At 29.7% G+C, this 27,993-nt stretch overlaps 1 protein-coding gene across 1 annotated transcript; it reads left to right on the forward strand.

The window, feature by feature from the left end:
• Positions 1-356: 356 nt before the first annotated feature.
• On the forward strand, positions 357-27,788 carry LOC107440791 (choline/ethanolamine transporter flvcr2a). Its single transcript, XM_087165823.1, has 11 exons — positions 357-592; positions 5,465-5,927; positions 8,385-8,563; positions 10,605-10,749; positions 10,866-11,000; positions 11,480-11,547; positions 16,137-16,240; positions 18,212-18,322; positions 21,526-21,631; positions 25,434-25,545; positions 27,566-27,788. The coding sequence occupies exons 2-11, from the start codon at positions 5,591-5,593 to the stop codon at positions 27,655-27,657; spliced, it is 1,389 nt and encodes a 462-aa protein (XP_087021949.1). The 5' UTR covers positions 357-592; positions 5,465-5,590; the 3' UTR covers positions 27,658-27,788.
• The last annotated feature ends 205 nt before the right edge of the window (positions 27,789-27,993 follow it).

Genomic DNA, 27,993 nt, shown 5'->3' on the forward strand with positions numbered 1-27,993 from the left:
AATGAGCGTACGTTCTTATCCATTTCACTTCTAGAGGGGATTAAAGAAAATCAGTTTTTGTCACACCAAAAACAAAACAAATTGAGATTCACTTGCATCATTATCTAAAATTTTCCCGCGTTTTTCGAAAAAAAAAAAACATTCTCTTTAAGCTTTTGTTTTACATGGGACAAACAAATATATCTTCCTCTTCTTAGTGTACTTGGAAAACGCGTTTTTGTTAAATTATTTTCATTACCTTATGGATTTTATTTGCACTCGAACCTCAAGAGATAACAATCTTTAGTTTATGGTCAAACTCGCAGAAAATAGATTAAATATAAATATTTATAATAGAATGTAAGCAGTTGAGAAACACAAAAGGTGAGTCGACAAAGGAAGTACTTGAAGATGTGATGTCATAATCTTTATTATTTTTATTTTTGTGCGTTCATTTTTCCTCTGAAAAGTCACGATTGAAATTTTTATGATAATGCATAAGTTATGTATCAGATTTGGGTTGTAATCTTCAAGAGAATCACGAAAGTAAAACTCATCTTATCTGTCTTATTCTTTTAAATTTTACAGAAATAGATGCTATAGCGTTTCTTAGGTAAGTTTCCAATACATATTCTAAAACTGTATGAAATATGTAGTTTAATCAGGAAATCAGTTTGTTAAAATAAATTTTGAAATAAATATATTAAATAACTATTGATTAAACAATTTGAAGAATTGTTCTCAATCAATTGAATCAATTGGATCTCTGTCAATTGGCATCAAAGTAAAATTGTAAAAATTATCTTTAAATTACTTGTAGACAGATACTATTAAACGATCTATAACAATAAATATATACTATTAACATAAACATTACAATTAAACATGTACTATTACCAATTACATTAGAAGACAAATACTATTTTACAATTAAGATATATTACATAATATTCGGCTTTCTTACATGATGGTAAGCTACAAATTGCTAAAAGAAAAATTCAAAAAATAATTTTTTTAAAATCAGTTTTATGAAATTCTATTTTATTGTTGACAACATTAGCAAGGGTATGAAAATGGCTGTTAAGCCACTTTTCTTGAAATTGTATTTTATTGTTGACAAAATTAGCAAGGGTATAAAAAAATTTAAGCCAATTTTCTCCAAATTTCTATTTTATCATTGACAGCATTATAAAGTGCAAGAAAAAACATGAGAGGTCACTGTTTTCGAAATTCTATTTTATTGTTGACAGCATTAGGTAAAAAAAAAATTCAGCCACTTTTCTCGAAATTTATATTTTATTGTTTATTAGAGCATTAACAAAATGAAAAAAAAGTAGTGAAGCCACTGTTTTCGAAATTCTATTTTATTGTGGAGAGCATTTGGTTGAGAAAAAGTTAGCCACTTTTCTTGAAATTCATATTTTATTGTTGATAGCTGTGGCAAGGGTAAGAAAAAAGTTGTCAAACCACTTTCCTCGAAATCGAACAAGAAGCACTTACGTTTCTTTTTTCTTTTTTTTTCAATAGCACGGTAGTATATCATGAAAATTAATCTTTCTTAAACTTAAGTACCTAATACTATAGATGAATTGGAACAGAAACAAGATTAAATATTTTTTTTTTCAATAGCATGGTAGTATATCATGAAAATTAATCTTTTTTAAACTTAAGTATCTAATACTATAGATGGATTGGAACAGAAACAAGTTTAAATATATTTTTTTCAATAGCATGGTAGTATATCATGAAAATTAATCTTTTTTAAACTTAATTACCTAATACTATGGAAACAAGATTAAATTTAACACCTTATTATTAAATTAAATTTAACACCTTATTTAACACCTTATTGTTGAATGAAGTTTGCTTCGTACTGTTTTATGGTCCGAAAAACTGATATTATGATACAATGTTGTAGTTGTTTTTGCTTTTCAAGAGAAAGTAAAATTCAAAAAACTGAAATAGATTATCTTTAAATCATCGTTTCACCCTAAAAATCGGCTTATTAAAGACATGACCAAATTCTATACACGCAGTTAATATTTCCCACACATTTATATACATTGTCTTAGGAACTAAAAATTTGGATTTTAAAATATCTTTCGCTCTTTCGTTCACAAAAAGATGCAGGATTTGTGAAACTCCTTACAAAGGAAACATAAAATTTAAATGCGATTGTAATTATGAGTAATTAATTATGAAATTTTAATTTATGAACCTAAAACATTTTAAAAGTTATTTTCGTTATTAAACTTTTGTTTTTAGAATTTAAAAATTTTGTATTGGGATAATTTAAAATGAAAAAACAAATTAACAGTAATTTCATTTATTTTACGAAATTAAGTTTAAATTCAATTTAAAGATTTTAAATTTCAAAAAAATATTTTGTTCATAGGTACATTTTAATGCGATAATAAGAGTATTGAAATATTTTTTTAATATTTCTAGAGGTCGCTTCTTGTATTCCTTGCTCTTTAATACAGTGATTGTTTTGCATTTAACGTTGCTTTTCCCTTTAAAGAACGAAGAACAAGAACGAAAACGAAGAACATTTTATTAGTCAACTGTAAATATATTATAACTTTATACATTATAATTTTGTATAAGAACATTTTGTTAAATAATAACGAAATGAGTGATTACCTGAATTGAAAAAATAATAAAACGTGCTTGAAATTCTTTTATTTTAAGTTAACAGGAAGTGGGACGCATTATAAATAAAAATAAATAGATAGCAATTTTACTCGTTAACTAACATTATGTGTTTTTAAATAGGAAATGGTTTTTATCTCTCATGAATTAAGTATTTAATGTTTTTAAAAATTTCTATATAAATAATAAGATTTATAGCTGGCAGCATCTCTCACTTTCGACATGAACTCAAACTAGAGATAAATAGCTTTTTCTGCTATATTGGATTGCCATTTTTAAAGCAAAATAAGCTAGGAAATTTTGCAGAAAAGCACTTAAAATGCAAAAAATTGTGAAGTAGAAATTTTGAAGAAAAAAAATAGCTTGTGCTAAGTTTATAATTAAAATTGGGCTTTTCAGTACATCAAATTTCATTGCTGTAGTTGCAAAGTGACCAAAATTGTATTTTTTTTCTTACAAACAACAAAATTAGAGTTTTCAAACTAATTCTCACATTTTAAAATTATCTTTATTCCATCAAATTCAATAAATATTTTGCTTCACTCCTTTGCAACTTTAAATTTCCAAATTTGTAATGCAGCAAAGCAAAATATAAAGTTAAATTGAATGAACGAAACAGCAGCAATCCCTTACAAGAGAAAAAATTACAATTTAAAAAAGTTTTTTTCCTTTTTCTTTCGATCCGATCTTCTTTTCCGATCTAATGGAACTATTTTTTCGAGTTTGGTTCCATCAGATGCAGCGTTAAAATTTATTAAAATCGAAACTTTCCTTGTTTGGATCTACTTTTTAAACATAAAATTATTAAACCGACTATACTATTCGTCCCATCTCCTCGCGTTTAATTTCGTTTGATTCAAGCGAGAAAAACTACAATCAGAAACTTTTTTTTGTTGGTATTGAAACCAGATTATAATATCAATTACAAATCATAAATATAATTGCAACTATTGATCTGTTAGTCGCATTGCCTCATGTTTGAGTTTATTCCATTCAATGTGAAAAATTATATCGGAAACAATATTTAAATAATTTGTCTTAACATCCATGTGTAAGTTTCGCACCTTTTTACCCCAATTTTGCCCCCAAAACCGTCGCGGAATTTTGTAAAACTCTTATGAGAGGCCGCATGAAAATTTCATGAGCGAATTCCAAAATATCACCTGATTGCCATTTAAGATATATCTCCTAAATCCGAATTCGACAGTTCCACAAATAAGTTTATATATTTGTCGCACTGAATAGTGTTAATGTTTTTTTCTATAATAATTCAATGTGATTTTTTTCGTCGCAACATTAATTAAATTACAAAAATAAGATGCGTAGGGGAGAGTGAGGTCAATTGTAACAGGGTACGATTGTAACAGAGCAAAAATTTCGAGTGTCGGGTTCTAGATTTGGTTCCTAGGTGGCGCATAAGGTGTATTTAATAAATCTACATGTACACCCCTGATGGCAATCATTTTTATGTACTTTTGAAAGAGTTAGATCACAAAAGATATTTTCACGCCACGCAAGTACATTTTTTTGGTATTAGAATATTATATTGTAACAAAGTAATTTTGTTTAAACAAATAAAAATTAGTAACCGAATATGTAAGTGGACACCTTAATTAATATTTCAATAAAAAGATTAGTTTTGCTAATTAACTAGCATTGTTTTTAACAAATGAAGCTGAAATTGCGTCTTGGGGACAATTGTAACAATAAGTAAAGGGACGATTGTAACAGCTGAAAATAAATAATCTTATGTTTACAAACCATTACTTAAGTCTTTAAGAACCACCAATAGTTTCCTATATCATTTATATTATGTTGCATGTGCATTATTTTATTTGTCACCTTTCACAGCATAAATTAAAATTTTTAACCCCTTAAAGTTAAAAGCTTAACCCTTTAGGTCTCTGCTCATTATTATTTTTACTCATGAAATATCACTACTATTTTGATCAATAAAGAAATATATCACAACTATGATACTATGTATAATTAACTATGTTTTAGTTGAATTTATGAACTGTTACAATTGACCCCGTAAGTGGGGACAATTGTAACAAGTGCTCGACTGTCAAAAATTGTTAATAACTAATGTAATAACATTTAAAATCAGGTATTTTTTTTCTAGTAGAGGATAGTCTACTTTACTCGTCTGTCAATTAATACTAATAATATATTGGATTTTTTGTTAGTTAAAAATAGTTAAGTAAAAAATGTTACAATTGACCCCACTCTCCCCTACTGTTGTAAGAGATTAAGAGACTTTGCATTCTTGGTCGATTATCTCGAGAACTACTGGACCAATTTTAATGAAATTTGATATATAAATACATTGATACAATACAAAACAAATAATCATTCAACAATTATAATACACACTCATGATCGTGCGTAACACTCGTTGGAGTGTCGGAAGGTATGAAACAGAGGTTACAGAATAAACAAAACAAAAAAAGGGTTAATGGGGGGTATGGTCCCCTCTTACAGAGATACAATGCCTTGCAGCGTGATTTCATACTTGAAATAAGGCAGTTCATTTCCTGTGGCAATTGACCTGAATTGTCCTGTGGCAATTTCATACCTTCCGACTCCAACACCTGTTACGCACGATCACGAGCGTGTATTGTTGAATGATTATTTGCTTTGTATTGTATCAATGTATGTACATATCATCATTTCATTAAAATCGGTCCTGTAGTTCTAGAGATAATCGACCAAGTCAGCAAATTTTCTTAATTTCTTACGCCAGTGTATTTAAATATGTGTGAAATGCTAAGATAAATTCTTATGAAAAATTAATCCAGTTTTCATTAATAGTTATTTTCTTTGCTTTTAGGTGCGTAAACTTCAGAGAAAACTCTTTTCTTAAAAGATGCTTAAGTCCGAAAGCAGCGAAAAAATAATATGTTTATTAAATAAGTGTTGAAGAAGATCCATCAAGCGAAAGTCATTAATAGTTAAGATGGTCGCGAAATTTACATCCAAGATCGATCCCAATGCTGCTAATTTCGACCAAAATTGCAACACAACTGAAATTGAAATCAAAGTCTACAAAAGACGTTTTTGGATGCTATTTCTGTTCTCCTTCCTGTCATTTTTGTGTGGTTTGCTCTATACACAGTATGTTGCAATGGCAGATATGAACACCTGTTATTATGGAGTTTCAAATCATGCCGTGAATTGGACATCGATGATGTTTATGGTTGTCTACTTAGCTCTTGTTTTTCCAACTTCATCAATCATTGACCGCATAGACTTGAGAAAAACAGTCATTTTAGGATCTCTTTTTAATACAATAGGTAAAAATTTATTGATGCTTCTACCCATTGTATTCTAATTACTTATAGAATTACTTTTTGTATTGTTCTTTATTTCCCTAACGTAAGACTTATTTTTTAAACTAGAAGATCCATTTAAGAAACGTCAATACGTTTTAGTTTTTTATAAAAACAGAGTGTATCAAAAATGTTGGATAAACTTTAAGGGAAGGTAGGGTATATGTATTAAAACTCTTATAACTTCTAAATCATTTCTCCTATGTATCGGAAACAATACTTAATCTGTTTATGTAGTAATATTTTAGTTTTTCCTTCCTAACACTCTGAAACTGGACACACAAATCATGCTATTTTTCGGCACTTATTAAGAAGATGGTACTTGTTTTGATACTGGGTATAACTTTTTTAAGAATTTCAAAATTTACCATTATTTTAATTAATTTTACTGTAATGGTTTTAGTTATTCTCTTAACAGCATTAGTTTAATTTGCTGCCAAAAGTAAGTCTTTCAAAGATTTTTTGTCAACTGCTTGTTCCAAATGCACTTGGAACTTTTTGCCACATCTAAAGGATCAGTATCTTTATTCGGTAATATTTAAGCAACTTAAAGAGTTTATAAAATAAATTAGCGTTTTACAGTTAAATAACACTAGATTAAAATCTCAATTTTTCAAAAATGGGACTTTTAGCTTTTTTTTCTAACATTATTTTGGGAAATTATGTTTGGGGAAGATTAAAAGTGGTTCCTAACCACAAATTTAAATTTATTGTGTTGTTTGCTTTGCGTAAATTTGTTTAAAAAACCACAGTAATTCAGATACTATGAATTCTATTTTAATTAAAATCTTTTTCATTAATTGTATATTCATGAATATTTGAGTTATTCTTTATGAAAACTAGGTCTTCCAAAATTGAAGTAATTTATTCGAATAAATATACAGATTCAAAACTTATGTCCATCACCATTTTTATTGTTACGTTTTAAGGGGTTCACTTCAAGTAGACAGAAAAAAAAACTCAATCCTGAATTGTTAAAGAAAAGTATCGTTCCTAAACCATTTTATATATAATAGAATATTTTAATAATAAATTTTTTAAGAGACAAACTCAACAAAACTTCTTACACCTTCTGAAGGTAGTTTGACCAACAGCGCAAATTAGGAATTTTTAAAATCTATACACCAATAGTTAACTGTCTATAATATCAAATTTTTATATATTGATAAAAAGTAGCTAGTTTGAAGTGAAATTGTTTAATGAATTCAGTTAGAATCTGTAAAGTGAAAGACCGGATGATAATTGGTAACTTGCACTAGTCACATAATTGTGCATGGTATGTTAACATGTTAACATTACAACTTTAAGAATTGGATTCATTATCACGGTGAATCAATTTTCGGATCAGATGTAATTGGATACCTGCAAGAGACGACACGCGTGTGTGTCGAACCTGATTGGTTGAACCCCACGTAACATTCCTTGCAGATATCAAATTCCAATTCTCGCTTTTTTTTATTGGCCTTTTGGTCGTCTTTGTTATATTTCTTTTTTCTTTTTGTTTCTTGTTGAAACTCTTTTCTACTTCTTCTTATAATAAATGAATTTTCTGCATTTGAATGATACTGCATATGATGTCTGATTAATTTTAATTACAAATTACGTTAGTTAATAGAAGCATGTAATTTTTATTTATAGTATTCTGCAATCTTGTGTTCATCAGTAAAATATTTGCTTTGTATGAAAAATAAAGAACTAGACAAACCTATGGTTGAATTTTCAAAAAATTTTGTGTACTAGAAGTCATGTTTTAAGTAATAGTAATTTCTTTTATGTGTTGAAAATGTATCTTTTCTGTAAAATTCTTAGTAGCAAAACAAATAAAAAAAATCTTTTTAAAAAAATGGAAATTTTTTTTTGAAAAAGCTGGAAAGCTTCAAATAGAGCAAAAAAAACAACAAAAAAACAAGCAATTAAAGGTATTTTAGAATAATTATAAAGTCTTAACAGTCTTAAAAAGTGAAATTGAAATACAGTAGGGAACCGATTATCCGGAACGATCGGGACCATTGCTATTCCGGATAGTTCATTTTTCCGGTTTTCTGAATCGCTACAAAAAGCCGTTTTTTTATTGTTAAACCCAACTAAGAAAAATAATATTTGGGAATAATCTTAAAAAGAAGAAAAAACGAAGTAATACACTAATGATTATTTCCAAAATGATAGTAAGGTAAATATCTTTCCAAAAAGAAAGAAAAATCCTAAAATCTTATAAGGAAAAAAAAAATTTAAAAATGGCGGGAAAATTTATCGAATTTGGTTCCAGTTTTTTGGTTTTCCGGTTTTCTGATTTCCGAATAACGGGTTCTGTACTGTACTTACCATTTTATTTGCAATTGCATTTGAATTTGGTTATTGTGCGTGCATTCATTTGTAAAATATTATGAGCTGAAGAAAATATTTAAACAATTTTTATTTCAGGTTGTGCCTTGCAGTTTTGTGGACTGAAACCAAACGGATTTCCTTTTGTGTTGTTGAGTACTTTTGTTTGTTCTCTCTCCAATTTAATACTTATAGGCATTCCCCCTTTCGTTGCTACAAAATGGTTTCCCAGCAACGAATTGTCCCGCGCATGCGCCGTTGGAGTGTTTGGAAACCAAGTAAGATTTACAATTCTTTTATCAATTTCAAAAATATAGCCATTTGCACTAGTTCTCATTCACACCGTTTTTAACATCATGTACTCGTTTACACATGAGTCAAAATTGAGGGCAAGGGTTTTAAATTAATATTCCAGTGTAGTAATATTAGTGTGTAATCAAGTGTCTTAATAGTACCGGAATCTTATAAATCACAATTGAGGAAGGCGGAGGAATGCTGCATTCACTATGTTATTTAGTATCTCTCATCATATTTTTGTTGATGTCGGCCATTTCTTTTTATTTTTCTTTAATTCTGTTCAAATGATAAATCTCTGTAAATTAAGTCGAATGTTTATACTTGTATGTACCTTATATAAATCTGCAACTCTGAAATAGCTAGTGGGTATAACTATCTGCATTAAAACTTTCTCCGATCACCGTCTCGCGTTACTTAGTTACGAAAGAGATTTCCATAAGTTTTGATAAATATTTTTAGCATGACTTGTACCTTTCAATCAATCAAAAATTTGTTTTATCGCAAGCTTTCATTCATTATTTATCCTTAAATTCATTTTTTTAGGTCATTACAAGTTAACTAAACGTTAATATTTTTACAGCATATTATGATGACGTCACCAAAATTGTTTTAAAAGGTATATAAAACCACGCATTTTAAAAGAAATATGAAACCATGTGTTTCTTACATTTATACTTACGCTTTTAAAACGTGTTTCTATAACATTAAGTAATGGAAACTCAACAAGAATCAATAATTTAAATTTGAAATTATCAATGAAGCCATATGCATAGTTAACCTTTCTTTCAGTGAGTTGGATTCCTTGCTTATGTTATTGTAAATCTAATAGTTTGAAGCCGCACCAGAATATACAACAAATAATAAAAAATAAAGGCTGTGTATTAAATGCCACGTATGCATTGCATGGTGATATTAGGGTACTTAGCCCTTTCGGAGGGTGGGGAAACCTAGATTACCTAGATTAGGCACCTATAATGGAATAAGAATTTCTAAAAACTATAAAACATTTAGTTAGTACATAAATGTTTTTCGATAAATTATTAATGTAACTTTTCTTTTATCTGCTTATAAAAGAATTTATCATGGAGCACAAATAAAGAGAAGTAGATAAAAATATGTCTGAAACACTTTTTACAAATAATAGAACTAATCTATATTATAAGAATAACAGAATTAATAAAATCTAAGATAAAATATAAGGAATTTATTAGATAATTTTAAGTTTCCACACAAATGAACTGTACAAAAAAGAGAGGATTACAAACACGAACAGAAATTAATCTTATTTCAAAAAATTTTGTTAAAATAAATAAAATAAAACACAACTTCAGAATTATAAATCGTAAGGAAATGTTTAGTTGTTCATGTTTTAAATATAATAGTATAGAAATAGGCACAAATACGACAAAGACAATTATAAACCGCATAATGCCCCAATCAAATCAATATAATCGTTTCCTTTTTGTGTAAGTAGCTAGAGGGCACTGCAGCTCATAGGAAGAAAAAAAAATTTCTCAATGCCGAATTGGAGAATGACCTTTCGTCATACAGGCATCTGGAGGGCAGATTTGTTGGCCAATTTTTCAGGGGCAACTTTGCTCCCACAGTAAGGATATATAGTGCAGAGAATGAAAGAACATCCATGCTTTGCCCGGGATTCGAACCCAGAACATTTCTAATGCAAGGCCAGTTCCCTGACTCCTACACGGGCCGGTCGGCGGAAGAAAGAAAGACGAGCGACATAATTTCAAAGTCGCCGGATCAAGCTATTGGTTGAAATCGAGATCACTACTCGTGGAAAGGGAGATGGTACGGCATCAGCTGGCGTTGACGCGCTTTTTTTGTAAACATTTGGTAAAGCTCACATTTTTGTAAATTTATGACACCACAGTCCTTAAGTATTATCGATCATGGGGGAAATTCTTTATATACCTTCCTGAATTTTGAAACTATCTTCATAAAAAATCTACATCATACACTTACATTACAATCATACATTTCCTTAAATATTTTATTTGGTAGTTAGGTATTGGAGTAGCTTTCATTCTTTCACCAATGTTGGTTACCAGTGATTGTAAGAAGAAAGGAGAAATAGAAGAGGGGAAGAGAAATGTAGCACTCATACTCACTGTCTTAAATACTGCTCTGCTTATCCTAATATTACTGAGTAAGTATCTTATACCAAAGAACTAATATATGTATATGAATGAAAAATATATATATGTAAACTTTACAAAAATTAAGTTGAGTTTTGAAAAAAAAATTGAGTTTTATCTCTTACAGCTTTCCAGAGTGTCCCACAACATCCACCAAACCAAAATGAGCTTCAAAAAATATCCAAAAAATCAACTTCTAGAGTGAAGACTATTTTGAAAATGCTGAAGAATGTGCATTTTATTCTGATTATTGTAGTGTACGGTAAGGAAAATATTTATAACTTTAAGTTTCAATTCACATTATGCATGCGGAAGTTTACAAACTAGCTTTATTCATTTTTTTTAAAACTTTATTCTAGTTTAAAAAAATCCGCTTGATACTATCATGTGAAGATGCCTTATCGTAAAATTGATAAAAACAAAATTGTTTACTTTCGCAGTAATTGGCAACATATATGTAATTACAGAATTGAAAGGTATAATGTTTACTATAGTAAGTGTTATACAGGAGGAATTTTTTTCTCTTTATAAGCAAGACGTAACGAAAATTTCCTCAGAATAATGGCAGAAAAATAAATAAAAAATTCATCTGTAACTTTACTTATTTTGCAATTTAGTTTAATGATTTTTTTCCGAAATATTTAATTTTCTTTGCAAAATAGCATTACAAAATACTTAAGTTGTTTAAGAGAATATGAATGAACCATTTTCTGAAATGCAATTGCACCAACTATATTTCAGGAATGATGTGTGGATCTTACATGGCATTTGCAACAACTCTAAACGACTTGATACTACGCTACTTTCCCGTAAGTATTACTAGAAATAAATATTCAGGGTGATTCAGCCGAAAGCGGTTAGAGGGGTGTTCTAAAGGAATCTAAAGGATCGATACAATTTAAACATTGATACAATCTAAACATATATTATTCACAATTAAAGGGCCGAAAATAGAATAGCAACCTCTAAAAATGCTTATTTTAATTTTAAATTTTATTGTAAATAGACGTATCTGAACTGCTATTTTTATCTATCTGAATAACCTTGATTTTATGTTTTCTATTAATCATTGTCAAAAATTGCATACAAATGTGTCTGTTTAATCATGATCATATATGGCAGTACTTTTACTTTCGTTACTTGTACCGCCGGTACAAGTAAAAAGTACGTACTTTTACTTGTACTTCGTTACTTTTTAAATGTAGTACTTTTACTTGTACTTCCGTTACTTTTTTAGGGAAACAGTACAAGTATTTGAAACGGAAATGTCGAATGAAATCGTTACTTTTTTCTAAAACTCGGTAAGTTTTCTAAAGAAAAAAAAATGCTTTCGAAATGCAATTATTTTGCAAAATGAATAAAAATATTAATTATCAAGTTATTTTCATTCATTTTCGAGTTGTATGCATTTGTTTAATACATTTTAAATAAAAAATGTTGGATTTTGTTATTATGTTTTTCAATTTTCTTTTTGAACTCACTAATAATGCATTTTTGTCTAATATATTTTTACTTAGTACATTTTTTACTAAAATTATGCTTATGCCTGACCTTGTTAAACAACACCCAGTCAAATCTCTAAGAACTTCAGAGCTATTTGTGCTATTGAAAACAATTATAATTACTATTATAACTCTTGAAAACTCGAAGGTATTAATTTAGCCGCTGATACTAAAACTCGTTTACAAATTTAATTATTCCGTTAGGCAGAAATGTTCGGAAAATGATTTTCTCGCATGACTTCAACATTAACCATTGTTACAAATAAAACTGTAAACTGTTCTGTTTCAACTTATACTACGCATTCAATTATTTTTTACTAGCTCAAAGATCGCAAAGCTATCTGAAACCCCGTGTTTGCTTTGCTTATGTTTGTGCTTTTAAAGCGCGTTTCTATAGAGTAAAACAATTTTAAATCAATGGTAATTTAAATAAATAAAAATAATAAACTAGAAATTAAAATCAATAGATAAAATTTCTTTTTCGTGCAAATCCATATATTTGATTTCAAAATTATATTATACGATTATATTTTAAAATTATATTAAAACATTCTTCCGAATTTAAAAAATAAATTAATGTCCATAACTTTCAAAATTAAAAGTAATTAAATAAATAACAAAAATTTTGCAAAAACATTAAAGAACATAAGAATATGATTCAATAAAATTTTAGGGTACTTTGAATTTTCGATTTCCTAGAAATGTACTTTCAAATCGTTACTTTTTTTGTTCAGTACTTGTACTTTTACTTGTACTTTTTACTCGTTACTTTTTAAAATAAGAACTTTTTACTTTTTACTCGTTACTTTTTTAAAAAATACTTGTACTTTTACTCGTTACTTTTTAAAAGTAACGTTGCCATATATGATCATGATTGACTGACTTGGCAAGATCTGTTAAACGAGATCTGTTAGTTTCCAAATAACTAAACTAAAACAGATAAATTTGTGTCTTTATTTGAATTCAACTTTCAAGTAGTATTAGAAAACATTAAATTAAGTTTGCTTTAAAAGTACTAATTCAACCAATTCAAATGAGTGCGAACATTCAGTCTATAATATGGAAGTACCCCTATCAATCCATAGTAACATTCTTGGTCATGGATTGCGATACAAATCTCAATCTTATGATCTGCTCTACCTATATCCTCTAGTTTTGTAACCTTTGTGCTGAATCACCCAACAGAATTCAAGCTTGGCACTAATAGAAAAGAGGGGGCAAATGTTGTGAATTTTTTCAAATTTGTCACAAAAAAAACTATATTAAATTTAACTCATGAAGTATATTTTAAGAATAATTATGATGTTATCTGTAATTTGATTTAGAATTGCATAATTGTTTATCCGAAGTGTCTAGTTGCTACTCATTAACAAAATATTAAATGTTAGAGTAAAATTAACCCCATGTAATAAATACCATAAGAAAAGAATTTACAACTCCTTTTTCGAAAGAATTATGTTTGTTATAAAAAAATATTGCATTTTAGCACTATGTTAGCGCATTACAATAAGCCACTCGTTCGATTACTAAAGAGAATATTTGAGTCGTATCGTGGCATTATTATAATTTGCTAATAAGTTTTGACTTGAGAAATCTTTTTGACTATCTCCTTTCCTCTTGCACTTAGTTAAGGTATTACGAAAAAATATTTAACTACTAATATTAGAAACATTTGAATTTTGAATATTGAAAATCAAATTGACGATTTTCAAAAATGTATCACTAGAAAAACAATTTACGAAAGAAAAAAGAATTCCTGGCACAAATTCGTGTAACCGGAGAAGTAGTAGGCACCGGAAGAAGACGGAAGTGACGTCGTCATGGAAAGCCAAGGAGTGCTTATTTCTGCTCATCCGGTGCCGACCGGAAGTTGCTTATTTCTGCTTCAACCGGAGGTTGCTTATTTCTGCCCTGTTTTAGTTTCGATTTCTGCTTTTAATTTAGTTTCGTTTTTTAAATATTACTTTTATTTATTACTTTTCGAGGGTGGCAACACTTATTATTTTTAATATTAGTTTTCAAGGATGCCAACATTTATAAACTTTGTTATTTGGGGGAGAAATTGTATATTATGAAGTAATGACGTCATATTTTATTACATAATAAATAAAATGATGTCATACTTTAATTCTAGTGGCGCCATCTATGAAGAAATAAAACAACTTTAAATCTATTTTAATATTTAAATCTGCTTTATTATTATTTATTAAATATAATTAAGGCTGAGGATCGAACTCATGCCAATCAAAAAGCATCCGTGGGTCAGTGGTTATGATATCCAACTACTGACCCACGAAGGCTTTTTGATTGGCGTGAGTTCGATCCTCAGCCTTAACCCTTTGTAACTCAACAACTCTGATTTAAGAAATATTTACGCGGATGTTAGAATACATCATATTAAGCGTGCAAAAAATAATGAAAAAATTAAGACCTTGAAATTAAAAATTTATTGATAAAAAGCATTTGTTGAACATCTCCAAAATCGTGAAAAATAGCACAAAAATTCCAATATATTTAAAACTTCATGTGAAAAATTTTGAAATTGTTGTTTTTATAGTAACAAGGTCTCACACCGCATTTTTCAATCCCTCCTTAGCCAAATATACAATCAAGGGGATTGTTGTAAAAAAATTGCATATCCTGCAATTATGTCGAGGAACAATTCTTGCTAAACGCATTACAATATTGGCAGCTGCACCAAGACTTGGTGTCCCGCAGTGGACTGATCGTTAAGGCACGGTTCCCAGCAGATCACCGAAGTCAAGCATCACTGGACAGCATCAACAACAACAACAACAACCAAGACTTGGTTCCCGCGAGTTGGATATTTTCTTTACCTGAATTTAGTTCGATTTTGTAGGTAAATCCACCTCATTATAGGATTGAATTTTCATGTATGTTGCAGATATGTAACGCGGTGATACAAAGGGTTAATAATATTTAATAAATAATAATAAAACAGATTTAAATATTAAAATAGATTTAAAGTTATTTTATTTCCACATAGATGGCGCCACTAGAGTTAAAGCATGATATCATTTTATTTATTATGTAATAAAAGATGACGTCATTACTTAATAACATACAATTTCTCCCCCAAATAACAAAGTTTATAAGTGTTGGCATCCTTAAAAACTAATATTAAAAATAATAACTGTTGCCACCCTCAAAAAGTAATAAATGAAAATAATATTTAAGAAACGGAACTAAATTAAAAACAGAAACCGAAACTAAAACAGGTCAGAAATAAGAACACGGGCAGAAATAAGTAACTTCCGGTTTACAGACGGGCAGAAATAAGCTACTTTCGGTTGAAGCAGAAAAAAGCAACTTGCGGTCGGGCAGAAATACGCACCCCTTGACTTTCCATGATGACGTCACTTCCGTCCCCTATACGACGGCGCCTACTACTCGGGGATAATTTTTTATCTCAAAATTCCTGCTTTTGTTCAGATATTTTTCCACATATGGCGCTGCAAGTATCTTCTACCATTATTTCTCAGGCATTTCAATCTGTTCAGCTCCTGTCCTCTAATTATGACCTTTACTTGCAACGATTTCAAAATTATCGTAATGCGGTTTTCATTTCTAGAAAGATTTATCAATTTTGTGTGAGAAGGGATTTTCAATTACTTTTTCTTTTATATATAGTTTTACTGTGTACATGTCAAAAAAAAAATTTAAACTAAAAACAGGAGCTCTGAAAAGAAAAGTATGACCTACCACATAAATTTGCAGCAATTTTGTTTCAAAACAAAATTAATATTTTTTCGGTTATGGGTTTTAAAACATCTTCTACCTATTTTAGGCTACCCTCTATATTTGATAAATTTTGGCCTAAGACTACATACATACTTTTTTATTACTTAAGTTAATCGGTATTTTTTTATGTGGAGAAAAAACAAATTGAAGTTGGATGGATGGGATTAATCTTCATTGCTACTGGGCTAGTTGGTTCAATCATAGCAGGATGGATATTAGATAGCACACGCAAATACAAGTAAGTGGAATTTCACAAAGGTTAAACGTAATAAGATTTTTATCAAAAATTTCATTTGATGTCAAAATGACAAATGCAAAATAAAAGCCGCAATGGCTCTGGGGATAGAACGTTCGCCTTCGTTCATAGGCGATCATAGGCGTTCATAGGCGATAGAACGTTCATAGGCGAACCGGGTTCGAATCCCAATCGATATGAATTCCTCATCCGTCTTGGACCGACCACAGTGCTGACGTGAAATATCCTCAGTGTAGACGGATCATGGGTTAAAGTCCCCTTGCCGTCAGGCTATACCGCGAGAGGTTCTCGTGATCTTCCTCTCCATGTAACGCAAGTGCGGGTTAGCTCCATCAAAAAGTCCTCCACCAAGGCAAATTTCACCCAATACTTTATGCAGGAGTTCCCTTGTCTTCTGGATTGGGTTCAAAATTACAAAGCTACAGAGTTGAACAGTAGTAGTCGTAAACCGATAAAATTGGGTCGGCTGTTCAACGACGGTTATTAAAAAAAATGCAAAATTAAAACTGTTACTATCAGTACACGAGCACTCCAGTATTTTTCAACAATGCAGTTAAAACAACTTAGCTCAAATTATACTTTAAAATGTCAACCTGCTATAGGTTGACGAAAACAATAACTGAGATACAACAATGCCGGTATGGAAGAAATTAGATGTCTGACTGACATGATTTTTTAACATTCTGAAGCGAGCGACATTTAAAACAAGAGTGTTATTAACTTTATAGATTGTTTATTTCTTCCGCTCTTCAGAGTTAAATTTGTTTTGGAAAATCAAAGTTGATAATAAATTTTTATAGCACTGGCTTCTAAGAAACCCATTTCCACCCAGCTATAAGATGGTACCCTCCTCTTAGTAGAGATAAAAAGATGCATTACCTCAAACTTCATGTTTTGGAGGAGGAAGAATGGGTAGTAAAGGAGATAACTTAAATCTGTCTATTTTTGCACAATTTTGTCAATGCTATCTAATCGTTATCCAGATGGGTGAGGCATTGTTCCTTATGTATCTCTTCATCCTGAATCGAATAAAAACAAACACTTTAGAAAAAGGATGAAAACATGTACAATTGGAAAATATTACTTTTTGAGTTTCAGTGGATTAAGAATGAGACAATACACCAAAAATAATTTCTCATCTCTGAAGACAGTGATAGTTACATTTCTCCTCCTCTTACCAAAAAACGACGTAAAAAGTTCTGCAGCTTTTACAGTTTACTAAGAAGAGGCTGCTTAAAGTTTTAGTAGTATTCAGTAGAATTTTTTGATATCCTAATTTTCTCGGGTTTGGTTCATTTCCTCGACAATCACTTCATCGTCAGACTATTTAATCGACTAGGCCCTTTCATCGCCATACCATTTCCACGACAGGGTCGGTAAACCAACAGGTCATTTCGTCAACTGGCTCATTTCGTTGACTACGTCATTTCGTCGAAAAGGTACTTTCGTCGACAGACTCGGTTTGCCGACGGGTCATTTCATCGATTGGATCGTTTCGTCGACAGTGGTGATTCGTTGACCAGGCAATTTCGTCAACAAAGTCTTTTAGTGGCATGACATTTTGTCGTCAAGGTAGTCGATCAACAGTTTCGTTTCAGCCTGTCGAAGAAAGGAACCTGTCTAAGAAACAACCCTGCCGACGAAAGGACCCTGCCGATGAAACAACCCTGTCGACTAAATGGTCTATCTACGAAATGACCTTGTCGATGAAGTGGCCTTTCATCGAAGAGGTGTTGATGAAACGACCTGTTGATGAAGCGATTGTCGCAGAAATTATTGAGACCCGTCTTGTCACCACATCTCAGTTATCTTAACTGTACTATAAATAATGAAGTAGTAATACTCTTATGGATCTCCTTTCTTAGCAGGTAAGCTACGTGTCATTTTCTAAGATTAGCAATATAGTATTTTTATTGCTTTCTCATACTATCATTTATACATTGCTTTTTTCAGAGAAACATACTTAGGAATATGCACCTTCTCTCTGGTATTGTATGTCGTTTTCAGTATACAACTGTTTATCAAACTCTTATGGTTGCAGTTTCTGATGATAGGATTACTGGGGTAAGTAGAGTTTGGAAACATTACATACTTGTTCTAGTTCTATTTAAAATTCAGCAATGATAAAAACTTGCTTGTGTTCTTCATAATTTGGTAAATCATGAAAAACCAATGACTAAAACGTTTCATGGTAGATTGTCATGAACCATTGGTGAGTAAAAAGAATTGGTTTGAGGTAACTGAAATATGTTTCTAATTCTAAACTTTAAACTTTTTTGTAGAAGAATAATACCAAATCAGTTTCTTTTCAGTGACGCACATTTACGAATACCCATTCTTCACACGGGGTAAAAAAATATGCATCAACAAGCAGTACTGAACTACACTACAAAATCGTATACAAAACTTTGAAACAAAATCAGAGACAAATAATAAAGCTAAAACAATTTACATATTTTTTTTAAATATTTTTTTATTTTTATTTGTTGCTCCCCTCGTTAGCTTTACGGTATTAGATTAAGTAAAATACGTATTTGGCAGTTTCTTCTATGAAATTAAAGAATAACTGTATTCAGTATCATCCGGCATAATGCTGTTGCTCTAGGCAACTCAGGATATTTAAAATTAATCACTATCAAGCCTCTTACTCCTGTACTTATTTCTTTATAGGGCCGTAAAAAATCTGTAATAAAAATTTGCAGCATTGATGTTGGTACCAAATTTACTCTTAAACTACTTTGTGCCTACGTTAAGTATATTTATTATCTATTAAAACTGCACGAGTTATGAGGCCAATTTAAACGATTATTAAAATTAAACATTATTGGTGTCAATAATAGTACGGCGACCTTTAATGATCCTCCGTAACGAATAAGTACATTTTCCTCATTAATTTTGCTTTTCATAATTTATTTTTTTCATTTCAATTAGTACTTGTTACCAAAATTAATAACAATAATAATAATAATAATTAACAACAGAAAATCAATAAATCAAGCAAAATTAGAAAATAAAGTAATATAACTCCAGAAAAATTAATTGACAACAATTAATTGCTTTGGATTAACAATTAAATTTGCACAAATTACGCTCTTTTAAACTAAATGCCATTTCTCCATTTACTTCTCCATTTATTTTTCCTTTTCAGTGCATCGTTTATTATTTAGTTAGTAACTATTACCAAAATAGAGCCAATAATAATATTGGTGTTTTTCTTTATGTTACATGAATTAGTCATCTTTCTAAATTAATTTTGCTTTTCAGTTCAAAACTTATTTTTTTATTTCAATTATCGTTGATTTTAAATTTTTTCGTTTTACAGTAACACGTTTTAAAAGGATAAATTATGAACAAAATAAGCACGTGGTTTCAGATAACTTTATAAATACCAATTAGATGACGTATTCCATCTATGCTTCCAGCATCCCATTGATCATTTATATAAACTAGCATTACGAACAAAAACTATTTAAGTATTTTAGAAAGAGTCTTAAATGACGTTTTTGGTTAGAGGTATAAGTTAGCAAGCATGGCTGATGTTATCTTTAAAATATTTGACCAGACTGAATCGTCTGTTGTTTATTTTAAAACAATGAAATTTGCTAAGCCAATGAGAAAACTCCATTTTTTTTAAAATGTCTGTGAAATAAAAATCAAAAAACGGGCTTTGTTATTTGTTTACAATTGTTCTCAATGGGGTTCATGTTGAACGCTGCATTTTTTGTGATTACGATATACGCGCAATCCGATATACCAACAAGCAGACACACAAATTCTTTATTTTATTAAATGTATGGATAGTTAGATGTAGTCAAAACTTAGAAAGGATCAGTATTATTAGTAAAAATAATAGTTAATAATACTGTAACAAAATTGTGCTTTTCTTTTTGGAATATATTCTGAATAATGATTCTTCTCAGTGCAATTAATAATATTATTTCTCTTATTTGTAACTAATATATGTTTGAATTTATTTACTATTATGTGAGTTTTTAAAAACAAACCTCTTGATTACAATTAAGCAAATAATTATTATTTTTAAAAAAATCATGAAAAAATTAAGAGAATTTAGTTAATGAAGCATAAAATATTAGCTAAAACAAATTAGAATAATCGAATGAATAATTAGAATAACAGAATGAATTTTAAAGGAGGAATCGTTTTATTTCTCAAACGGTAAATGAGAAATAGAAAATCGGAACTGTTCCAAATCCTCTAACTATAATATGTTCATTATTTACTTGAGACAACCATATAATACACAAACATTAATATTGAACAAAGATTGAAATTAAATTATAGGTTGCCTGCATGTTAACCTGGAACAAAATTGAGAGCAAGTGTATCCATAAATTAAAAATTAAATCTCCTTCAAATTTACAGTCTGTTAATGTTTTTATTTGAATAATAATAGTAATTAAACTTTAATATTGTAATCGGGATCTATCCACAATATCGTACATCACTTCTGCTCAACCGGAAATAACAAAAGAACTTCACTTTTTTTACTAATAAAAAGTTTCGCTTACGGAAAAAAATTCTGATAAAAATACCGTACTGTATGATCTGATATTTCTGGTAAAGAAAACAACATAATTTTGATAATGAAAATCAAAATAGACGGCATTAAAAACATAGTTTTCGTAATTTTTCCATACATATGGTAACGGCTTATAAAAAATTCTGTTTTTCAAAATAATAGTTTTTATTACCACACTTTCAGTAAAAAATACAAAACTGAAAAGTACATTTAACACAGTAAATGTTTTTTAAGACTTAGTTTAAAGTTTCATGATAAAATTACCAAATTTATGAAATTTTATCACATATTATAAAACCATATTTTATTGTTAATTTTTTCAGAAATCATTACTAAAGTTCTTCGGTAAAAATTACCGATCTCTATGGTGTTCCCATAGAACCAGAAACACGGTAAAATTTACCAAATCCTGATGGATTTGACCATATATTTTTCTCAGTCCTTACAAATTATTTACCTCAGTAGATTTCAAAAAAGTTTTAAAAAGTAAGTGGGAAATGACTATTTTTTCAAAAAATGAAATGACCTAAAATTTTAAATTTTTTCTGTCCTTATTAGCTTAAATTTAAATCGAACCTTTTTGATTTGAATTAATTAAAGGAACTGATAATTTATTTTTATTTTTTATCTCTATTTGTCACATAATTCAACTTATTTTCTTTTTATTGTACTTGTCTCATCTAAGAAAAAATATAAATAGTATAAGTAACAAATAGTTATATTTCAGTTTTTTCCTCACAAGTTTATTACCCATTGGATTCGAATATGGCATTGAAGTTACATATCCCGATTCAGAAGTAATATCAGGAAATTTATTGATGACTTCGACCAATGTAAGATTTATGATTATTTTTAATATTATTTTCCCATACTTTGATCAAAATAAAATATGCTTAAATAGATCTAAGACTATTTAGGAAAGTTTTGATCTTTATTTTTTTTCGAAATTGTATTTAAATCTCATGTAAATATATTTATAATCGAGAAAAAATAGACTTTTTCTTCGAAAAAAACTTTTTTTTTCCAAAGAAAGCTTTGTTGCATTATTGTAAATGATGCATGAAAACTCTTCAACTCCCTTCTGTAAACTCCACATTTTTTTTGACGGAAAAGGGGGTGGTTTAAGTGGAAGAATTGAATTTTTTCTGATCAAGCAAAATAGACATTTATTGGGATGTTTTTCTTTTACGCAGAGATAAACGAATCCTGAGAAGATCGAAATAATAGTTCAAAAGTTCAGAGAGTTTCATGTTCAAAAAGTACAAATTTGTACTTGCACCAATTTACGCATCTGATATTGTTATCTAAATAAATGAAGAAATGTTTCCTATCTATATTTATAAACTGAATTATACGAGAGTACAAATAAACAGAACAAATAGTTCAAAAGTTACAAGAGTTATTACGTATAAAAATTACTTCTTTTGGCATGTACATACATACATACATTTTAAATTACAATTTCGGTTACTATCATAAGAAGACATTCAGACTGATAGGTTAAAAATTATAAGTATTTTATGGAGAAAAAGTGCATGGTACTAATTTTCTCATCTGATATTGCTGTCTAAATAAATGAGAAAGAGTTTCCAATCTATATTTATAAACTAAATTATATTTGACTATGGACAAGTTAAGAGAACAGAGCAAATAGTTCAAAAATTGCAAGAGTTTTTACCTATAAAAAGTACTTCTTTTGTTGTCGTAGGGCACTAAGGCATGGGAGAGCTATTGTTCTATTTCCAGTAGCGCCATCTATGGCCGAGAAATCGATTTTTGTCATTATAATTTTTTACAAAAAGTAGAATTTTCACAAAAAGTAGTATTTTCTGTACGAAAAGTAGAATTCTTTACTAGTCTTACATTGCTATGCAGACAATTGAAGTATTGTTTCCTATATATTTTTTTTATTTATCTAATGAGACTATACATGATTCAAAAAAGCTAATACAGTCAAACCCCGCTATAGTGAACGCTGTTTATAGTGAACTCTCGGATATAGTGAACGAAATGTTCGGTCCCGTGCCTTGCTATACGCGTATAATATTATTTTTCGTAGATATAGTGAACTAAAAAAGTGATAAAGTTGGATATTATGAACTTTTTCTGTCTTCGACTGATTTCCTTTTAATTTTTTTTTTAATAATTTTGAAATGTCTGCATCAAAATAAATACTTATACTGATTTTTAAAACCATCTATAGAGTGGAATGCTGTGATAAGCATTTTCTCTTGTTTGCTTCTTTTATCACATTTTTCCTTCCCTAAACAAAGACCTACCCAGGCAGATGCATGGACACATTTTTTCTTGCAACAGCTAAAGATAACAAATTTTTTTTTGTACACAAGACGAAGAGTAATAAAAAAAGCAAGTTCCCACAATTTTTGTTACACTACGTATTATTTTTCAGTCCTTTTTGCATTTCATTTTATTGGTCATTTATTTAAATAATGCATAATGAAACGGAGTTCAGAATCATTAGTTAAAATTGTTTGCGGAACGGATATAGTGAACTCCCGGTTATAGTGAACCAAAATTTCGGTCCCTTGAAGGTTCACTATAGCGGGGTTTGACTGTAATTCAAAAGTTGAAGTGTTTTTTCTTTTGTATAAACATATTATTTTTGAAATGCACTTGATATGAAGAAAACCCATATAACTTAAACTTTTTCTAATATAATATCAACTCGAACATTATTTTCTTAATTCAATATAAAACATTTAATCGAAAACATTTACTTGAGCTCCTGTTATACACTCCCTGGGCCAAATTATTAGACGCACTATAAGATTCTTTGCAAAATCTTAATTATCAGGTGATAATATATGGCTCTATTGTTTTTACACGACTGAAATTATTTCACCACGAGTTAACGTTCGTATATTAATTGGTTAGCACTGTAATGAAATACGATAAAAATAATTACAAATAGGAAGTATATAAAAAATCTCATCAATAAACACCCATTACGTGTATGTTTAAATTTAAAAGTATTGCATATAAACTAGTGTAAAGCGTGTAATTATTAAAAAACTATAGCGAGTCTAATAATTTGGTATAATTATTATAATATGCTACTATAATATGCTACTATAATTCCTGGTATAATAAATATTCTACTAGGAGGCTCCGCCCCCTGCTCGCTAACGCTCGCCAACCCCCGAGAACTGCTACGCAATCTTATGTGGTTCACGCTGTGAACCATGGCTCGCTGCGCTCGCTCGACAATGAGCACAATGTTCTAGCACAAAGACATAATATATTATCATCAAAGACATAGTATTTTATCATCAAAGACATAGTTTTGTACTTATGTAGAAGAATTCTACTAATGTTCTTATTGGCTTTTAAAAAAGTATATTAGCTATTTAGATTGTACATGGTGAAAAAGTCAAAACATTAGCTAAATAAGAAACATATTAGCAAAATAAATTATCAAATATTGCTTCACTAATATTCTGCATTTTAAAGCGTGAAAATTCAATGCATAAATAAACGCGAAATATAAAAAAATTCAATGCATTCAATACAAACACTTAAGCGTTTTTTAGACGTTAAGGTAGCTCCCAGTAGAAAAATATCAATTCAACAGCGGCCTTTTAAAGCAATCTCACTTCAATTAATTAATTAATTCCTAATTGAGTTTAAATTAAATATTGTCATGTTTTTAGTGCATGAATCTGAATTGAACAACCTGATAATGCTCACTCTGGTTATTGTTATCTGGTTGCTCACTACGTGCTCTTGCGCGCCGAATCCAATCAATTAAAAATGAAAACTGTTGCCAGCGCGAGAAAAGAAATATCATCGGTTTTATTGATACATACATACGTACGTATTAGCGTTTTATATAATATAGATATTTATATAATATATTGTCTAATTTATCCAATCGTCGAATTTATATTACATATAGTCTAGTTTATGCAAGTGATACTCGAACGCAAACAAATGCAAACCAATTTCAGTCACATAGAAGCAATAAAGCTGTATTGTATCACCTTGATAATTAAGATTTTACATATAATCTTATAGTGCGTCTAATAATTTGGTCAGGGACTGTATATAAGGTTCTTAAACGTGCTCATTTCGACAAAATATAGAATAAAGATGTCATTTAAAAAAAACTGCTGCTTGTAGAAAGAAACCGATTGCAAGTTTGAATTGATACGAAGGTATAAAAAAAAATCATCTAAATCTAGTACATATAAATATCTAATACATCTAGTATATAAGATCTGCTTAAAAATCTCATCCAACAGAAACAAAAAAAACATGCTCCTCAATTTTATTTGTTTTATTTGTCGAAGCAATATCATCATAAAATCCAAATCTAAACTTAAGTAAACTTAAGTTAAATATTTAAATTTTTTTTAGATATGTTATGGATCAGTGTTGTATACTAAAAATTAGAGCCAAACATTTAAAAAAATGCCTATAAAATTAATCAATAAGTTAAAATTCTCTTCTTTGTAAAAAAAAAAAAGAAGCTGTATATATTATTAAATCGCACTAAGTTTTTGTGTGTAGTTTATTTATCAATTTTCTTAAAATTATGAAATCAGTTAAATTCATTAGTAAATCTTTCATGCTATTTTTTTATTCATATGTAGTGAAAAATTCAATTTTTTTCAGCTATTTGGTCTTATACTGACGGAAATCATTTCAACAATCTTAGATACGAAAGGGCCAATTTGGTCAAATGTTTTTATTTGTATCATTTTCTTCATTTGCTGCATTATATCAAGTAAGTCAACTGAAAAACTTTTACGTGTAGTTTTAACAATGCAATCAATTATTTTGAAGGATTATTTTAATTTGGCGATAAAATAAACAGTATTATTTTTATAACTCTTTAAAAAACTACTAGAATAGTATCTTGCTTTTATGATGCTCCTCCTATTAATATGTGAACATATATATATATATATATATATATATATATATATATATATATATATATATATATATATATATATATATATATATATATATATATATATATATATATATATATATATATATATATATATATATATATATATATATATATATATACCGAAGAGCCATTACATTATGACCATCCTTCATCTGTAACAATGGGCTCGCCGAGGTTTCTCGCCCAGAAACAATGTTTTCATAGGGCACATTAGGACCCATAATCCTCATAGAACAATCCCTGACGTCTGTAAGCTACTTGAACATAGTTGCAGACCAGGTTCACCCATTCATGACAACAGTTTTTTCTGCGGGGGATGGTGTTTACCAACAGGATAATGCACCATGAAGGGTTGAATCGTCATGGATTGGTTCGAGGAACATTCCAGTGACTTTCAAGTCATGTCTTGGCTCCCAAATTCACCTGACCTTCCAATAGAGCATTTGTGGTCCTACTTGGAAAACCGAATTCGTGCTGCCACGCTACCCCCTCGCAATGTGAGGGAACTGCAGGACCAGTTGGTGAGCGCTTGGTACCAGATACCTCAGACTACCTATCAGCACCTTGTGGAATCAATGCCACGGCTAGTGCTAGCAGTTTGTGTGTGCCGAACATGATTGGCTTCTGAATCGACAAATGCCAAGATTTACCTACGATGACGTCACTTGCAAGTATCCAAATAAGGTTTAGAACAATGTTTAACAGTTTGAGCTGTGGTGGCTCAGGCGATGGAGCGTTCGCCTTCTAACGAGGTGAACTGGAATCGAATACCACCGATTGCTGGTCGATTCGAATTCTGCACCCGTCTCACATCGACCACAGTGCTGACGTGAAATATCCTCAGTGGTAGATGGATCAGGGGTTAGAGTCCCTAGCCTTGAGGCTAACCGTGTGAGATTTTCGTGGTTTTCCTCTCCATGTAACGCAAATGCGAGTTAGTTCCATCAAAATACTTGATCCAGAATTTCCTTTCTTCTGAATTGGGTTCAAAATTACACGCCTGTGGAGTTGAACAGGAGTAGTCGAAAACCCAGAATTGGGTCGGCTGTTTACGACGGTTATAAAATAAAATAAAATAAAATAAAATAAAATAAAATGAAATAAAATAAAATAAAATAAAATAAAATAAAATAAAATAAAATAAAATAAAATAAAATAAAATAAAATAAAATAAAATAAAATGTTTAACTGGTTATTTCTCATGATATAACGTGAATATTATTCATTGTTTCTATACACTCTTATTTTTTTTCTATACAGCCAAAAAAAATTAGAGTTTGTTTCACCCTAAGCATCATTTGAACAAACTCTGTTGAACTACATCTCTAATGGTTGCAATGAGAAACCTTACCACATGACAAATGTTTATTTTACCATACTCGTTCTCACTAACACGGGTCCAACGTTTTACCAACCAGGTTATCCCTGTCTAGAGCTTCACTCTCCGGCACACTCATTTTCAACTCTATAGGGAATAGTCCCGGCTTTTTCCGAAATTTTTGCTGCAAGCTTGCATGAAAACAAAAAACCGGTTTCTACCCTATTATTCAACGTAAGAGTAGTGCATAGTAAGCAAATTTCTATACAATTTTATCCCGGGGCTCAAATCTTGGAGGGTTAAACGAAAAAATTTCTAACTTCGAAAAAGTAGAAGAATTCCAACATACTTTAAATATGAGCCAGCTGTTCGCCTGAGACGACTAATAAAAATTTAATTCCAATAAATATAAGAAAATTAATTTAAAATACTTCAGCTAAAGCTATATTTATATTCAATTTTATTATTATTATTATTTTGTTAAACAAGTAACATTTTTATGTTTTACAGGCTTCATAACTAGGGATTACAAACGAACAAAAGATAACGAAAAGAAACTGGAATGCAGAAATGAGATCTTTCAAAATAACTCTACTCCATGAAACTGAATATATGTGATCGTTCTATTTATGTACTTTCTACTTATGTACTTTCTAAAACGCATTTGATAAATATTTGTATGAATTTTTTTTCCATGGACAAATTGAATAGCCTTTTAAATTGGATAGTCAACCTATATACTAACTAAGTAATATATTATAAATTTAATGTATTTAAATAAAAATTCATGCGAAATAATATTTTTTGTGGGTTCACCACAATTTAAACTTTATTATTGTGAAATTTCGATAAACAATTTGTGATAAAAAATTTTGGCTGTATAACTTTGATGTTTGTAGTTATGGCTGGGATACTTTGATAAGAGTTTCACAGCCATA

The sequence above is a fragment of the Parasteatoda tepidariorum genome, chromosome 6, assembly GCF_982258835.1.
Source record: "Parasteatoda tepidariorum strain Cologne lab strain chromosome 6, Ptep-v5.0, whole genome shotgun sequence".
In the NCBI taxonomy this organism is placed as follows: domain Eukaryota; kingdom Metazoa; phylum Arthropoda; class Arachnida; order Araneae; family Theridiidae; genus Parasteatoda; species Parasteatoda tepidariorum.